The sequence below is a fragment of the Mesocricetus auratus genome, unplaced genomic scaffold, assembly GCF_017639785.1.
Source record: "Mesocricetus auratus isolate SY011 unplaced genomic scaffold, BCM_Maur_2.0 Super-Scaffold_100006, whole genome shotgun sequence".
Lineage (NCBI taxonomy): Eukaryota > Metazoa > Chordata > Mammalia > Rodentia > Cricetidae > Mesocricetus > Mesocricetus auratus.
The window spans coordinates 11601727-11619995 of record NW_024429190.1 but is presented as its reverse complement, the minus strand read 5'-3'; the positions used below and the strand labels follow the sequence as shown (position 1 = coordinate 11619995).

General features: G+C 46.8%; 1 protein-coding gene across 5 annotated transcripts in view; it reads right to left on the bottom strand.

Annotated features, from left to right (window-relative positions):
* Positions 1–4053: 4053 nt before the first annotated feature.
* The window catches only part of Mtmr3 (myotubularin related protein 3), a 104025-nt gene continuing 89809 nt past the window's right edge, over positions 4054–18269 (bottom strand). For 2 of the 5 annotated variants that reach the window (XM_040746805.1, XM_040746806.1), the window contains exons 13-21: positions 16745–16940; positions 15660–15845; positions 14876–15046; positions 12847–12992; positions 10168–11566; positions 8925–9035; positions 8412–8500; positions 7730–7756; positions 4054–6061 (exon numbers count right to left, since the gene is read on the bottom strand). In XM_040746805.1, the coding sequence (XP_040602739.1) occupies positions 5890–6061; positions 7730–7756; positions 8412–8500; positions 8925–9035; positions 10168–11566; positions 12847–12992; positions 14876–15046; positions 15660–15845; positions 16745–16940 (2497 nt within the window). In that variant the 3' untranslated portion in view covers positions 4054–5889. The remainder of the gene's footprint in view (positions 6062–7729; positions 7757–8411; positions 8501–8924; positions 9036–10167; positions 11567–12846; positions 12993–14875; positions 15047–15659; positions 15846–16744; positions 16941–18269) is intronic. The other 3 variants (XM_040746808.1, XM_040746807.1, XM_040746809.1) reach the window with 3 other exon arrangements.

Below are 18269 nucleotides of genomic sequence, written 5' to 3'. Positions count from 1 at the left end.
AATCACTCAGATTTTAAGTTTCCTCATTATGAAAAGTGATAATTAACTCAGTTTAGCATATTACAATGTACATACATTACCTCAAACCATGCACAAGATAAATGCAATTTTCTTCATCAGCTATAAATTAAGCTAAGGGTCAGGGACACAGCTCAGTAGCAGAGCCTACCCAGCTCATGCCCTGAGTTCCACCTCCAGTATTGCAAAACAAGATTTTTAAAGTCAATAAAAAAGTTTTGTCAGTTAGAAATGGGCTTGAGGTGGGGCTGAAGAAATGGCTCAATTGAAGAGCACTGGCTGTTCTTCCAGAGGACCCAGGTTCAAGTCCTGTACCCACATGGTAGCTCACAACTGTTAACTCCAGTTTCAAGAGATCTAATGCCTTTTTCTGGCTTCTGTAGGCACCAGGCATGCACATGGTGCACTGACATACACACAGTTAAACATTTATACATATTAAATAGTAAAAAAATAAATTTAGGGAGCCAGAAAAATGGCTCCGTGGTTTAGAGCATTGACTCTTCCTGAGGACCTAGGTTTGATTCCCAGCACCCACATGGCTGTTTACAACTGTCTGTTAACTCCAGTCCAGGAGATTTGAAGCAATCTTTTGACTAAGGTAGGCATCAGTACATGTAGGCAAAACGATCACATAAAATTAGGAAGAAAAGAAAACCCATAAAGTTTATGATACTTGCGTTTATATTTTATATGCCTGAATGTATGTAAGTGCACCATGTTTGTGCAGTGCCCAGGGGGGACCCGAAGGCGGCACTCAATCCCTTAGAACTAGAGTTATAGGCAGTTGTGAGCCACCATGTGGGTGCTGGGAACTGAATTCCATCCTACAATGTTATTAATCACTGAGTCATCTCTCTAGCCCCCAAATTCTTGTTTTTTTTTTTTGTTTTTTGTTTTTTGTTTTACGAGACAACGTTTCTCTGTATTGTTTTGGAGGCTGTCGGTCCAGCCCGGCCTCGAACTCAGAGATCCACCTGCCTCTGCCTCCCGAGTGCTGGGATTAAAGGCGTGTGCCACCACCACCCGGCAACCCTGCTCTTTTTTAATAACCCACTGAGTTTAACTTGTGCTGCTTATATATGCAGCGGTGCAGTGCCACACACTAGATCATGGTTAGCCTACCAAGGACACAGCCTGGAGAAACGGTCTCTCCCTCCCCTAGCAGCCATCAACTGTCAACAGCTCAGCTAAGCTGGAAGTGACTGTTTTAGTAATAGTTCCAAGATAGAATTCGCATTGTTCTTTTTCATACTTTTTACATCTATTTTGTATGTTTACCTGGAAATGGGTCCTCCTGCCATGCATGCATGTGGGGGCAGAGTAGTTAGTTCTCAGTCCACCATGTGGGTTCTGGGAAACCAAACTCAGGTCATCAAACTTAGCAACAGTATCCTTATCAGCTGAGCATTTTGCTGGTCCGAGTGTGTGTGTGTGTGTGTGTGTGTGTGTGTGTGTGTGTGTGTGTGTGTGTGTGTGTGTGTGTGTGTGTGTGTGTGTGTAATTCTGGTGTCCCTTTTGGTTAACTCTGAGAAGCTTTGCAGGTCCTGAATACAATTACTTACCTGCTTTTTCATAAAAGGTGACATATTTTGAGGACAAATGATGATAAAGACAACATGCCATCTCATGGAACATAGAGATGGGATGCACCTGAGTCACCAATGAAGTCTGGGCAGAGCCTCGGCTGCCAATGACATGTTAAATGAATCACAGGGTATATTCATAGCTGATGGATGCAAAGTCCCATGGCAGGGGCCTTGGCCAGGGTCCCTACAATGGGGGGAGGGGTAACACTATCAGGGTGAAAGGATAGTGGAGGCTTCAGCAGACACAGGTTCTTGCCTTCAGCCAGGGTGAGAACCTAAGGCACGCTCTGATTGGTTAGTCTACCTGGAAGGTACAGAATGGGTAAGGTATTGGAGATGCCCTCCAACCACTCCCTCACTATTCCCATGGCATCACACAAAGTGCTTGTGTAGCAGTTTTGGCTGCTAGAATTCACTGCTACCAGCTATGGTCAGAACTGCAACCCAGCTTCATAAACAGATCAAATGGAGGCATCTTCCCGGGCCAGGAAAGGCAGGTGGGGCATCTAACCATAGCATACAACTGGAAGGCCAACTTACTACTTGCAGTCATTGGGAAGCATGCAAACTGGCACCAGTGTTGGCCAGTTCACCAGATCCTGCGGGCAAGGAGCACAGAGGTCAGAGAAAACCCTATTGCTTCACTCTTCTGGGCTAGTAGAGGTCTAGTCCCAGGAGGGTGGGGGTGAAGCAGAGGATAAGCATGTGAGGGTGTGGGCACACCTAATGCATTGGAGGAAGGAGCCTCCAGTGAACCACTGGCACAGATTCATAGGGAAGTGTGGCTCCCGTTTTGAAAATTCTTTGGGAGCATGGAGACTGGAGACTGTGCCTTACCAATGTTAATAAATGTCCTAACATTGAGCTACTCTCAGCCCAGTTGTTCAGTCTTCTAGGAAGCAAGTGTTATAGGTCAGAGTTGGAACTGGGACTCCTGCACCCAGTGGGCAGCTGTGGAAGCAGAAGTACCATCAGAGGCACACTGTGAGGAGATTAAGAAGGCCAGATGGGCTGGGTGCTAGTGGCAGGTAGATCTGAGTTCAAGGTCAACCTGGCCTACAGAGAGAGTTCCAGGACAGCCACGGCTATACAGAGAAACCCTGTCTCAAAGAAAAATGGATGGATGGTCCCTGGGAATACAAGCACAGAATCCAAGGCATCAGGAACTAGTGAAGGAAGCCCTTTTGTAGGAAAATGAAGGGCAGTAAGACACAGCCCTTTTGAAGACAGAGACTTCAAGAACTTGCTTTTCATGTGGTAGGGTAGGGGATGGGGTGGGGCAGGGTAGGGTAGTGTGGAATAAGTCAAGCTGAGAGAACCCCATGCCACCTGGTTGATAGTTATCTGTCACTTAACTATTTGTGTCCTACCTTTTTTTTTTTTTTTTTTTTTTTTGGTTTTACGAGACAGAGTTTCTCTGTATTGTTTTGGAGGTTGTCGGTCCAGCCTGGCCTCGAACTCAGAGATCCACCTGCCTCTGCCTCCCGAGTGCTGGGATTAAAGGCATGCGCCACCACCGCCCGGCTCTGTGTCCTACCCTTAAAGTGGTAAGGTTTCTGACAGGAAAGATGGTACCAGGGTTTGGCAATGAGGCTTTTGTGACACCGTATTTTAAGAGACTGGGCTGGCAGAATGGCACAGCTGGTAAAGGTGCTTGTTACCAAGCCTAACAGCTTGATCTTGATCCCCAGGTCCCACACAGTGTGGAAGAAAAAGACAACCGACTGCTACAGATTGTCCCCTGACCTCCACGTGTGCCATGGCACATACACCATATGTACATATACAAAGGCACATCATGAATAAATTAATAAAGGTAATCATAGCCCAGAGACTGGAAAGACAGTTCCACAGTTAAGAGTGCTTGCTGTTCTTTGGTCTTCAGAAAACAAGTAGGTGCTTAAAAATAAAATTCAACGACTGCTTTTCAACAGATATCTGCTATGTACCAGGTATGAAACACCAAAAATTCTAAGTATTGAAGTGGTTCTGAGAATGCCTCTGGTGTGAGGCTGCAGCTAGGCCCTGTCAACAGTCTTGGCCCAGTACGCTCAGTCAGCAACTTTACAGAGGCTCCGGCTAACACATGTGCCAGCCTGTGATAAACGACAAGTTCCTGTCTAAAAGAGAACAAAGGCGGAGACTCTAGAGGCCAGGGGTAGTGTTAACTACTACAGATGTGCAGTTGGTCCTCAAGATGCCCAAGTGCTCTGCCCTCTTTCAGTGTGGGAGACCTCAGGGGCAAAATCATTAAGGAAATGGTTTAGAGTGTTTGGGCATGTTGGGAAGTCCCTTTGCCAAGGTCTAGAGTCGAAATGTGTCATTTTCCTTTGCCAAAGGTCAAACTCCCAGCAGCTCCTCAAACCACTTCTATCTGAGGGGGAGAAAAGGACAGAGAGATTAAACTACATGGTAAAAAATTAGAACTCGTTAGCAGACACCACCGTGCAGACACTCAACTTTATTCACTTTATATATTTAACAATTCTAAAGTATTTACTTCTTGCTTTGACAAAAAAGAAATGAAAAATATAGGAGCATTGACTCCTCTTTAGGAGAAAAGGGTTATATGTACAGCTACGGAGAGTTATGGTTCCTCCTTTACATACAAAGAAAATATTAAAAAAGTGCTTCATTGATCAAAAAGGGCTAAGAGCTGCAAGCATTTATTCACACTGTACAACAGACCCAAGAAACCCGTATCATAACCTCTTGGCACCGTAACTAGGAACTGCACAATCTTCAATTATGTCAACCTTTCTCCACCCACACCTCCAAACCACAGCAAGCATGGAGGAGAACTTCACCCTGTTTCACTAGACTCGGCCTGTGTGACTTGCTGCTGGAGGAATGAGCAATGCTCTGATACCCTGGGCTTCGTTTCAGCAGACAGTACTAGGGAGGGCTTCTGAGCTTCTTGCACACACACTCAGGAACATGCAGAACCACCTTCCTGAAACAGAACGCCCATGGCCAGGTAACAGCTTCCAAAGGAGAAGGGCATGGACACAGGCCAGGCTAGAACTGAGGTGTCCCCCCAACCTCATCCAGTCCTCACACTACAATCTGCTTTGTTAGCAGTTTGCGGCTTTTAGCAGAGCCAAGCATGTCCCTGGGGGTGGGGAGCGGTGCACAAACAGATGCCAACAATTCAAAGCACAAACCAAAACTCTCCACCCTTCCCACACCCACCTCCACCACAGGTAGCCACTGGTTTAAGGCTCTTTTGGACCACATCAAAGCTCACTGAGGAAAGGTACCCCAAATCTCCTCCTGCCATTTTCTAGGAACCTTGCCATCACCAAGTGGTTCTTCACCGGTAGAAGCCAGACGCATGCCCACTCAGTCAGAAGCAGGACAGGGACTCCTGGGTGCTTCCTGCAGCCCCCAAAAGTGGGGAAGAGGAGTGCTGATTGTATGGAGAACTCTGTACCTGCGGGGCTCTGTCCCTCAAGGGGAGACATGATTGGTTTGCTTTGGGAACTGGGGACTTGTGGAACCCTGAGTCTGGATTTCCCTGTGTTGGCTGAGGAAGAGATTGTTTGTGGGGCCAGGCCACAGAGGGAGTTCAGGGCAGGCCTTAACCACATCGGCAGGGCACTACATTCTGGCCAGTCTACACCTTTAGGTCTGGAAGCCCAAGGAGGCAAAGGGAGCCCTCCACAATCTGGTCAAGTTAAAGATGGAAACCACCCAGCCCCTCAGTAACTCAGAAGGAGCACATACCTCTCTGTGGAGTACCTCACTGTGCCCTCCCTCCCAATGCTACCCTGTTTTTATCTAGGAGGTGGGATGGCTCTGTCCCTCTAAGGAACAGCACTCTCCAGAAAGGCAATTCTAGCCTCCCCAGCAGCAGTCAGCTCTGACAGAGCTATAATGTGAGGAATGGTCACTAATGTTAGCCTGACTTTCTGTCCTGCTGTCTCAGGGCTTCGTTCTGGCTCCTTCCACTGGGAAGCACTGAGCCATCCCCTAGCATACCTGAGAGCAAACAGCTCAGCAGGCAGCAACTATAGGAGCCTGGTAACCTGTGGGCTTCATTAAAAAAAAAAAAATTAAGACAACTGGGGACATTTTTCTTTTTAGAAGGCAAAGAGGGAGCATGGAAAGGGAAGGGAAGATGAAATAAAAATCAATTTACAATCCAGTGGTACATCCCAATCTCTGTACAGGTTGTTCCTGCCCCATTCCAAAGTGTATGGGCCTCTTGGACTGCCCAGGCTGTGTATGAGCCTGTTAAATGAACAGCAGCATGGCCTCAGCCACCCCAGGTCACTGAGCTTCAGTTTGAAGTGGCAGCGATAGGCTTATCCAGTTCAAGGTCAATGCTGGAGCTTGTGGGGTGGAGGCTGCTATAGCAAGACTTGCATACTCGACTGGGTTCAAATAGCTGCTGGCTAGGAACTGGAACCTTCTGGTTACAACAACTGGAGCAGAATACGTTCCCACAATTCCTTGAGATAAGAAGAAATAAAGCAACATTAGTTTCAGCTAGTAGGTTTGGGGGGACAACTTCAGAAAGCAGCATTTGATGTGTATAGTCTAGACAGATGTGCTGGAAACACGGTCATTTCTCCAGGCCAGGAAGAAGTTGAGAAGGAGGACAAGTCCACCTAGTGGAGTCATTTTCACTTCAGGCCAAGGATGACATGTGGCCACCTCACCATTTCGGCACATGGCTGTCAAATATATAGGAAGATGCTCCAGAGAGCTCTCTGTGGCTAAATGAGCCCAGCACTGAAGCAGCTGCCAGCTCTGCACTCAGTCCTGACCTGGAGACATACCCAGTGGCTGCACCAACCTTGGTACTGACCCCTGGGTAGCTTGAGGTCATAGGGAGGCCAAAGTCAAAAGGAGTAGGTCTGTGGGCCCATCAAAGAAGACAAACAACTCTGCTGCCCACCTGGGGATGAAGAACCCTGCTTGAAGGCCACTGCCTCAGAGGCAAGTTAGATGCAGACCGCTGGCAGCTGCATGCAAAGCCAAAAGCCAAAGCAGTACATGACACATGCTCAGTGTGAGAGGGAGGCGGAAGGATGTCCATGAAGAAATATACGCATGTACACATCCCTGTTAGACAGTGGTCAGTCAGCTATGGTTCACTGCTCCACCCCATGCATCTCCAGGCTCTCCTCGCCTTTCCAATACCCTACTTCCTTGCATCTGTGCAGCATGGATCCGCACAGCCAGACTGACGCCTATCACACATATACAGGAAAGATAACACAGGATGAGTTCTGCCTACCTTACAATCCTACATTTGCTGAGCCCTAAAAGTACAAGTCAACACCGATTGCTCAATACAGGAAACTCCAAGGTACCTGACAGCTCTCCAGAGATGAGAAGAGGAAGTTAACAGAAAAGCTTCCTCTGCGCTAACTTCTCAGTCATGCTCCTCAGAATGCAGCCCACACGGGGTAAGGACCACTCGGGCACATGAGACAAAGCAACACTGTAGAAGGGAAGGTGGGACACGGGCAACAGGACAGGGAACCAGAACACAAAACCCTTTGTCTCCAGAATGTAGAAAGCACTTTTCAACTTTCTAAGAAGCATGATCTTTTCAATGTCTGTACTTGTTTGACATTCATGATGAAGTTCTTAAAAGCCTGACACTAACCTAATCAATTAAGCTTTTCTATCTGACTTCCTTTGGGAGACCCTGAAAGTGGAGTCTTCCATGCTAAGGAATTCTCTGGAAAGATCACATCTGTTCATTCCTCTCTATAAAAATAAAACAAGGATGCCATGCCCTTCGATCTGAAAGTTACTGGTATCATCCTGGCATCAAGGAATGACTGTCCCCTCTCCTCCCCATCAAAAAAGTCCTGAGGCCCACTGGCTTCCCCTGAAAGATCAGCCTTGCAGAAGTACCACTTCTCATGGAGAATGTAACAGCCCAACTGGCCTGTACAGTCCAGAGGGGAGCATAAGGCTACAGCAGACACACTCCTGGCAGTCTCTTTCATCAGCTGCTATGGATCTCCATGCCCACCTGCCTGCCTGTGCTCTCCCTTAGGCGGCTTCACCCCAGTGAGTGCAGAGAAGGGAATGGCAGCATTAGTGTGGAGAAGTTATTGTGGGTGTGCAGACATCACAAACAAGTTGTTGCAAATGCTCACCACGTTTGATCAACACGGTCAGTGTCCCTGAAAGGAGGGGAGAAAGAGCTCAGAGGAGAAGCCATTTGGTTTAGGGATGCAGGGTGGGGGAGGTCCTAAGAGTATCATCTGTCTACAAAGAGGTTTCTCCATCAGTTTCCATCCAGGCTCACCTCTACATGTGGCCACTTCCTATCCTAAGAACACTCAACATCTATCAGACAGTTGCCACGCTTGCCAGGGCAAAGTAGCCTTAGTAACTCACTGCTCAATCTAGAAGAAAGAAGTTAGGAGCAGCAAGGATTGGAGACTGCCCTCAGCTGTGTCTACCATTCCCCAGCTCAACAGTAGCATAGGGACCAGGGAGCAGAAAGAAGTAGGAAAACGAGGCTCCTTGCCCACAGTTAGAAAACTGCTTCTGCTCAAAGTAGCCATGATCAGTTGAATGCTGGAAACAAGAAATGATGATCTGCATGGTAGTTGCTATCTCACCAATCTGGGAAATGAAACAAAGTATCTGCATTTCAAAATTTAATAGTGATCATTGAATTGGAACAGAGTTCCGAAACGCAGTTCTGGAGGGACCAATTTTAGAGGCATAGAAATGTGACCCCAAGGGCAGCTCACACAGAACACTTGCTGGTAAGATGACAAAGTTCAGACTCCATAACCCAACCCACCCTAAAAGCCACCCCAATGGCACCTGCAGTGGTGCTTCCTGCTGGCCAGCCAGAAGGCACTGTCACAGGCATAACAGTGGGCAGCCAGGTGGTCAGGTAGCCAACGGGTCATCTGTAAAACACATGGGATCAGGTTAGTGACAGACATGGGCCAGTCAGCTAAAGTCAACAGAGTCACACCAGAGGGAGCATGAGTCACAAGAACTACACTGGCTTCAGTGGTATCAGTGCAGCAGGCTTGCTGACAACAGTTCAAGGAAGGTGTCCAAATTATTTGCCTGGAGGGGACTCTCATTTTCCCTGAGGCAGCGTGGCAGCAGTGGCACCCTGGGCTGCCATGAGAGCTGGCAGAGGCAATGGAGAGAGAAGGCCAGCTCGCTGAGTGTCCCTGGCTTAGAATTGATGGATGTGGATTCCCAGACACTGAATACAGAGGCTCAATTCTACTGTGAGTTTCTTCCTTGGTGAGGGCCTGGGGCAGAGACTGGAGTGGACACCTGTATGGATGGCACGCAGAGCAGGGGCTGAGCCTGTACCTCTGTGTCCTGTTTATCCACCTGCTCCCAGCTGGCTTCAGAGAAAATCTCTGTGCTGCAGCGAGACAAACAGTTCTGATCCAGATTGCTTTCCGAGTCGGGGATTGAAGTCTGTTGGTAAACAAATACAGCTGAACAGAATGAACCTGTCTCCTCCCAAAGGAAGAACAGAGCACTGGGGCCTATGGTGCTAAGGTGCCAAATGTACGGTTACACCGGCCATCCAGATTTGGACTGACCAGGTGCAGAGACAGGGCTGAGCTTAGAAGGCTACATGGATTTTGTCAAGGGACACTGAGTGGAAAGAGGGGCCTTAGGGAAGCACGTGAAGAGAGTGAGAAGAAGTGCCTATGTCAGCTGTTCTGATGGAACTCGTGATTCAGTCCAGCACTCAATGAAAACAGTGATTTGGGCGTGTCCTCTTTTATCTGAAGGACTCTTTGACACTGAGAAACCATTATTATTTAGTATGAAGAAAAATCTGAAAGTTCCTTTGATTGTAATCACTGGATCTGGGATGATTACTCCAGAACCTGCCTTACATTTGTAATCTTGGGCCCATCAAAGCAGAAAGCCCCTCTAGGAACCCAAGACTCCTGGCACCCGCATTTCCAACCACCAAGTCTCATCAGTGCTAAGCCCTCAACAATGCTTAAAAAAAAGTATCAATCCCTTCTCTCCATTTCTCCTGCCAGCACCTGCCACAGAGTGAGTACAAGTACTTGTTCAAAGTCTGGGAAAGCAGGCAGTTTTCTAGTGAGTAAGGCAGGACTGCTCTACAAATGCCACTGTGAACAGGCATGCAAACCCTTCTAAATACACAGTATTTTTATTTGGAGGTGGAGTGAACTAAGACAGGGTCTCACTCTGTAGCCCAGGTTAGCTTAGAACTCATTATACAACTCAGGCTGGCTTCAAACCTATGGAAATGATCTGCCTCAGCCTCTCAAGTGCTTGATTACAGGTGTGGCCTAGAGCCTGGCTGACACAGGACCCTTTCTGAAGAGATTCGATCCCCATGTCATGCATTAAATCCTTCCCTTTCTCTTAACTACCTAGAAGGGAATGGAATGAATGCCAATACAGCACAAAAGAGGCCAAACAAGCTCTCTCAACATGGCAATTTAAGACCTTTCTAGTCTTTTCAAAATCTGCTCCATAACCATGCACTGGATACAAAGGGCACCTGGCCTCTGTGTGTCATCTCTTTGGACAGCTTTGAAGGAATCATGGTCTAACTTACCACTTCATCTCCAAAGTCCCCATTGAAGCGCAGAGAGCTGGTCAGGTACTGGCTCTCCAGGCGACTCTTCAGCTCCTGGACTTGTTTCTTCAAGGTCTCCACTTCCTGCTGGTGGCCAGACTCTATCTGACGCAGGCGCTGTTGGATCGTGTCTGTGTACACAGGCATGCCATCATCATCCAGGTGGCTGCGGGAAGGCTGGTCAGGGCTGCTGGTCGTGGATGGCCTCCCTGAGTGGCTATTCAGCCACTTGTGGTGCAAGTTCCTTGAGTACAAGTGAGTAGAGCTGCAGCTTGTGGCAGATAGCTGGTGGCTCAGTGAGTCCTTACTCCTCCCAGCCTCCCCATTGGCACAGTGCCCATTGGGTGTGGGGTGCTTCTGAAGGGTGCCAAACCCTGAAGGATGTTCTGAGGCCTTGTTTTCAGTCTCTAGGGCACCGTTGCATACAATTCCCTGTCTACATTTGTCTAATGGCAAGGCACAAGAAGCTCGCATCAGGCTGAGGGTGTTGCCAGGGGATGAAGTCCTATATAGTACAGAGTCCCGTTGGGGCCTCTCAGCAGACCTGGGCTCTGGGGTCATGGGAAGCATGTCCTTGCCACTGAACCTACCACTGCTTGCCAGGCAAGGCCTGTGATGAAGCTGGGACCCACTCTCTGACTTCACCTTATCTTCTAGTAACATGTGCATAGAGCTGTTCATGTGTGGTCCTCTTGTCTCAAATGGGACTTGGGAAGGCAGCAGAGAACTAGACTGTGAGGTACCAAGGCCAACTTTTGCATCTACTGGGACAGCAGGAGCTACATTCTCCCTGTCCTCTGCAATATTTTCTACTTGAGGCTGTTCCACAGGGACCTCCTGGGAGTCCTCTCCCCTGAGGGGAGCCTGGAGTGAACTAGAGAGAACATTGTGCCCATCTTGCTGTTCAGGAATATCCTGTGAGAACAAAGACAGGCTGGGGTCTAAATGGTTTCTCAGAGTAGCATCACCCAGCTCTGGTTCTTGGTAAAGTACATCTGAGCCCCCAGCTGCCGTGATGCTCTCCTTTGCTTGGAGTGCCTCCTCTCTGACCTCTGGCACCTCGGTGTGCTCCCTGTGGGCAGGCTCTTCCGCCCCACTCTCCTCTTTCGTGGCCTCTTGCAAAATGTTTTCCATCTGCCCTTCAGCCACACCAGCTGCCACAGATAGCTCAGCACCTCCAAGTAGCCTGTTGGGCTTCCGTAGGCTCTCCACAGCAGGCGTCTCTTCCCCACAGCCAGCAAAGCTGCTCAGCTCCAGTGAGCGCCCATGTTCCTGCCATTTCTCATTTAGGCTGGGATCACTGCTGCGCCGGCTGGCCTGAGGCACTATGTTATCACAGGCTGTGGTCAGATTGTCATATGATCTAGTCTTGGGTAGCCTAAAAGAAAAGGGTTTGTAGGGGAAAATGAGACTCTTAGAGGCTATTTAGAGAGCAGTTGGGACAACAGGTTTTTAATAAGCCACTAAGCCACTGTTTAACAACTGGACCAATACAGCAACATCTCTGAAATGAGCTCAGACTTCTAGAGTGGCAGGGCTTTCCACCAGCACTGTCTGCACTGCCCCATTGTCCCCACCCCCAAGTGAGCTAAAAGCATATGCTCCCCCCAGACAGGGTTTCTCTGTATAACAGCTCTGGCTGTCCTGGAGTTCAAGATGTAGATCAGGCTGGCCTCGAACTCACAGAAAGTAGCTTGCTTCTGTCTCCCTAGTGCTGGGATTAAAGGCCTGTGCCATCACTGCCCAGCACATGTACTATTTTTTAAAGTCACTCTTTTATCCCCCCCCCTTTTGATTTTTGAGACAAGACACATGTATTCCAGATTGGCCTCACACTCTCTATGTAGTCCAGGAATGACCCTGAACTCCTGATCTTCTGCCTCTACCACCATGTGCTGACAATACAGGAATGTGCTATTATGGCAGGTTTATGAAGTACTGGGGCTCAAATCCAGGGCTTCATGCAAGTATTCTACCAACTGAGCTGTACCTGCGGCCTTCAACATGTATTCCTCATGATGCTCTGTGTCTGTCAGGTAGTGGCAAAGTAGTTTGCTGATTCTTTGTATTATACATTTTAAATGCATTTATTATCTATCACTCTGATCTTAATAAAGATAATTTACAAGTGGCAAAACCAAAATTTCTCTCATCTCACAGCATCTGACTTTTAAGCCTCAGAAGACTAATCAGGGTACAGAGAAAGAAGCAGAGAGTAGTGGGTAAACAAACAAGAGTCACAGACTCAATGGATGTACTCCATCACTGAGAAATTTCTCAGTGCATGTGGTAGAATAAGGTAGCAACAGGCCCAACTCACTTCCAGAAGGCCTTACTATTTTCCTTAAGAAGTTCACCAGCAGTGGTTCACACCTTTAATCCCAGCACTTGGGAGCAGAGACAGCTGAATCTCTGTGACTTCAAGACCAGCTTGGTCTACAGAGCTAGTTCTAGGACAGTCAAGGCTACACAGAGAAACCCTGTCTCAAAAACACAAACAAAAACCATCCACCCTCCCAAAAAAGCAGCAGCTAAACTTCAGCCAGATGTGGTGGTTCATACCAGCAAATCACATAACAAGTCTGAGGGAGGGAGGGAGAGGGAAGAAGAAGAAGGAAGAGTGAATACCACCACACAGGACTTGAGACTTGGGCTCACCGGCTCAGGGGTGGATCATCAGGGCTGGTGCCTGGGGCTGGGTATGGTGCACAGCTGTCATCTGTGGGAGTAGATGGAGATGGGCAGGGAAGGTATACTGCACTCCATAGCATCAGATTCCGCACATGGCACACAGGGTATAGCACCTGAGGAGATGGGGAGGACACAGGTTTATGCAAGTCCCCATAGTCTCTTAGAAATGTCTAAAAACAAGGAGCAAGAACACACACACCCAGGTGGACCACTCAACACAGTTGGGTCACAGATCAGCAAGGAGATGGCATCAGGGAAGGAAGGATGTCTCCCAAGAGGGCAGGTATAGAACCATGGGGCCTGTGTGGCAGTAGTTTTCACTTAAGAGCCTCTTGTGAGCATGACAATCTAATGAATTCTTTAAAGACTAACTTACTAATTATCTCAGGTGATCTTTACTGAATGACTGACTTACTACATAAGAATTATTCCATTAGATGGTGAATGTGTTTCCTCAAAGCTCAGCTTCAACAAAAACTGTCAAACCTGTTTTATAGAATCACTTAAATTAATCATGTGAAAATAAAAAAATTCCCTCCCCTATTGTCACTTCCCCAGGAGGCACAGTGGAGAGAAGCAGCATATGCCTTTCAACTGTAATGAGAAGTGTATTAATTACCCAGCAAAGTAATATAACCTCTGATTAGCCTGCTTTGCTCTCTCTTCTCTCTCTTTCCCACCCTACTGCCTGTTCCTGAGGGTGGGCTCTCCCACACTTCCCTGGTCTTGGGACTCCCCACCCTCAGTTACCAGGACATAAGAAAAATCCCCCTAACAACTTTATTTTCTGCTCTGCCACCATCTTGCCAGGTCAGATATCCCCTTAATCAATGTCCGTGACAGTTCCAAAGTGTAGCCCAAGCTGGTCTCAAACTCAGATCCTCCTGTATCTGCCTCTTCAGCATAGCCTACCAAGCTGCCTTTTCAGTTTTCTTTGTATGTAAAACTCAGGCCACAGGCCCCTCTCTCTCCTAGAGCTACTACAGGTCTAGGCACAGTTTACCTTGTTACCAGACTCAGAGAAAGAACTCACAGAACAGATTTCTTTTTTCTTTTTCTTTTTCTTTTTTTTTCCCCGAGACAGGGTTTCTCTGTATTGTTTTGGAGGCTGTCCTGGAACTCACTCTGTAGACCAGGCTGGCCTCGAACTCACAGAGATCCTCCTGCCTCTGCCTCCCAAGTGCTGGGATTAAAGGTGTGTGCCACCAACACCTGGCTCAGATTTCAATGTAACTTTTTACTTTTTATCTAAAGTGACTGTTCTCAGTAATCAACCACTTATGTCTCCTGGCAAATTAGGTACTTTAAGGTGTAAAGTTTATGTGAACATATGAAAGCTTAAGATGTGAGGATCTTAGAATATTTTAGGGCCTAAGAAGGTGTTCTAAGGTGTGCAAACGCAAGTTATTAAGATATGTAAATGCCTGAATGCTAACAACATTAATACATTTTAATATACGGGCATATGCACCTTATTTTTTCTGCTTAGCAGAAGGTATTCTTTTGGGGAAACAAAGTCTTAAAAGGCCTACCAGACATATGCCAACTTCAGAAAGAGCTTTGTATTGAGACCGAAGCTGCAGTGGGTCCCACTGCCTGGCTCATGGGGACAGTAGCAGGAACCTGGTGACTGGCCCTTCATAGCCATAAAAGGCATCTGAGAAAGAACTTGGTGCCCTCCCTCTGCTGAGCTGAAACATGGTAGGAATACAGTGAGCTCTGGAGGAGGAATAGGCAATGATTCATGTCTAGGGTGGCAAAGTAGAGATGTGTACTACACCAAACAACCCTGAACCCAGCTTGGACATGGGCAGGCCAAACATTATCAGGAAACAGGTTTTTCTTAGGCAGAATGGCAGAAAATGGAAACTGGAACCAGGTCCTTGAGACAATAGACATGTTTTCACAAAAAGGCACTACTCAAACCAGGTCTCACATGCAACCCCACCCCCAAATCCCCTCTTCTGATCATGGAGGCAGGCTGATGGGTACATACAGCTTCCGACTGAGATGAATACAGTAGGTTTTTGAATGCCTTGTTGCCTGCCCGAAGAAGTGACCACACTGAGCATGTCCGTTCCTGAGTCTGCTTTTCCCCTCTCTCCTTGGCGTTGTTGCACAGGAATGTTCCAAAGAGGCAGGAATACGTGTGTTGTACCAGTTTCACCTGCGAAGTCCAATGAGGCAAAAATCACACAGTGGGGTACAGCCCAACTCAACAATTCACCACGACATCCCTGAGAACAAACACTTCATCTCCCTCAGGATATGGGGTGTGTGTGCACAGGCAGCTAATATGTGACTTCCTCTTAACAATTACCAATTGCAGGGCCTGACCCCAACCCCCAGCACTTCTTTGTCAAACACATTCTAACACAGGAGGCAGAGTGAAGGGCGGGGCAGCAAGGGGCTGAAACATACAGAGAACATCTTCCACCAAAGAAGGAGCAGAATGCATGGCAGACATCACTGGCGGGAGGACTGGAGGGGACCCTGGCACATTCAGAGTGTTTCTATTTCTAACTACTTTTTAGACCATACACTTTAGAAGCCAAGTTTAAAACAAACTCTTTGTTTACAGAGGAAAAGCTGGTGCACCTAGATTCACTGAGTGAAAAATAAAATGCCTGTTAACTGCACTGCTTTTAAAGAAAGCAATCACTCCCAATTAAATGTGAAAAAATGCGTGGTTTTGGGTGAAAATGGGCCACTAACATTTGTATCAACATTCCCTAAGTGTAGGTGGCTCCCAGAATGTAGCATCATTAGTCCAAACTCACAAGGAATGCTTCATTGAACTCAAAAGAGCAAGGAAATTGCCTCTGAAGCTGATGAACGCAGTCAAGCCACTGCAGAAACACTGGGCAACGCTCGTTCAGATCGTCTGAGTTCTCCCCATGACCACACCGGTCAGCAAACTTATGGCCAAAATCCAGCCATTCCATCTCCACAAGGACTTGGAAACCCTACAGGGAGGAACCAAGGAGAGATCACTTATGTAGTACTACCACCTATGACATCCTGAGCTCCGTAGTACCAATGGCAATCCCCTTTAACATCCTCCTGATGAGTTCCTCTGGCTGAGGCTCAGAGCCAAAGGCTCTCTCCCTAATGGCACACCCATTTACACAAATATCTCAATTCACCAACTCCATTCAGTAGTTATTTAAAGGACACTGACATAATCTATCTCAAATACTACATAAATGCTACCTGCCTACCCAAATTTTTTTATTTTTGCCTTTGATGTTACATTTGTAAAAAATCCTTCCCTAGCATAGATTTTCATAAATATCTATCTTTTTTAAAAGATATATTTATTTATTATGTATACAGTGTTCTATCTGTGTTCGTGCCTGCAGGCCAGATGAGGGCATCAGATCTCGTTATAGACAGTTGTGAGCCGCCATGTGGGTGCTGGGACTTGAACCAGGGTCTTCTGGAAGAGCAGCCAGTGCTCTTAACAGCTGAGCCATCTCTCCAGCCCCTGTATCTTATGTCACTTTATGCTTCTGCTCTTCTATCTTTAACTCACAATGGTTATTTCAGAGCAGCTCTTCTTCCAGAAGGCTGTTCGGTCCTATCTACCCCCACCATCATAAGCATGCAGACATTCTTTTGCAAAAGCCCATTTTCCTGAGGTAGACAAAATCTTTCCAATCAGAGAAATTGCAAAGGAAACATTGTCTCATTCTTGTCTCCACTGAATGAGGTAAAGAATTACCAAGAGAGACCTAGCCACACAGCTCTAAGTGGAGGAAGCATGATTACAACAAATTGGCAATTTCTATGGACCTAACTTCCAGTTTCAAAACCGATCATGCGACCTTCCCAAAGGTTTCCTCCCTCCCTCAGACACACTCACCTCTACTGTTCGGTAGTAAGGATCCAGCAGGAGCTTAGCCAATGCCACAATCTGGGGAGTACGATCCCAGCCATCTGAGCAGTGCACTAGCACTGGTCGTTGATCACGGTCCACAGCATGCACTACGAGAAGTGCTGACTTCAAGAGCACAGATAGGTGATGGAGCCATTTTGTGCTTTCAAGAGCTGAAAGCCAACTATAAAAAGGGGGAGTAAAGGAAATACTGATTTTTATGGTTTTATGGTATTTTGTCCAATGCCTATCAAATTAAAAAGCAACTCCCTAAAACCTTTGTCTCTAATTATAGTGATAAAAAAGTCTATTTATAAAGCATGCCCAAATGAGAGAATCAAGCTCCACAATCAAGAGGACAACTTTAGAAAAAAGGACTGTAATTAACAATGCCACATGCACCTAGATTTTTTAAAGACTTATTCTTAATTTTTAACTATGCATATGGGAGGTAGTGTGCATGTGAGTGCAGATGCCTGAGGAGGCCAGAAGAGGTGTCAGATCCCCTGGAGCTAGAATTACAATATGGTCATGGTTGCTAAGAACCCAACTTGGGTCTTCTGCAAGAGCAGTTTGTGCTCTTAATCACTGAACCGTCTCTCCAGTTCCCTAGCCACCACCCCTTTTATATTCCTGCAGCAGTGGGAATGAAATCCAGGGTCTTAAGTTTGTTAGTTAAGTGTTCTATCATTGAGTTATACCACCAACCCTGGTGCATGTGCGCGCGCGCGCGCGCGCGCACACACACACACACACACACACACACACACACACACACACACACACACACACACACACACTTGCTCCACCCCCCCCCCTTTATTAACTTGAGACAGAGGTACTCTTATACAGTCCAGGCTGATCTGGAACTCAGTTCTCTTAGTTTAGCCTTCAAGTGCTGGAATTACGGGTATATATACCACCACACCTAGCTCTTCACAGATAATCTGCCAAAAGTAGGATGAGGTGGGGAGACGAATCCTAGACACGTACATACACTATAAGAAACAGATCTTACGGACACTTCTGAAACCCATAAAAGATTTTACAGAAACTATTTAAAAATTACCAATGCTGACCTCACAACTAAAAGAAAATATGTATATACAAATATATCTATGATAAAATGTAAGCTGGATACCATACACAAGAATGGTACAAACATTACCCATCACCCATGTCTGAATACCAACCACTTGACTACTTATTGATTAAAACTGGATATGTTCGATAAGATGATTAGTCACCCAAAGTGGTACAATGGCTACATGATATTGTTGAGTTAATTCAGGTTGGATTTAGAAAGGACCCCTCCCTTTAAAAAAATCCTTTAGGGGTTATCAAATAAAAAAAGAACTGTCTCTTTGGTATAAGGGTTATATATTCTATTCCCCACAACTATGTGGACATTTTGTTTCATGTACTTCTTCCTTTATCCCTCATTCCCCTAAACAAGTTCTGGTTTTTCCCAAATGTGGCCAGATTTGTGGCTTAAGGCTACAAGTCTAGCCCT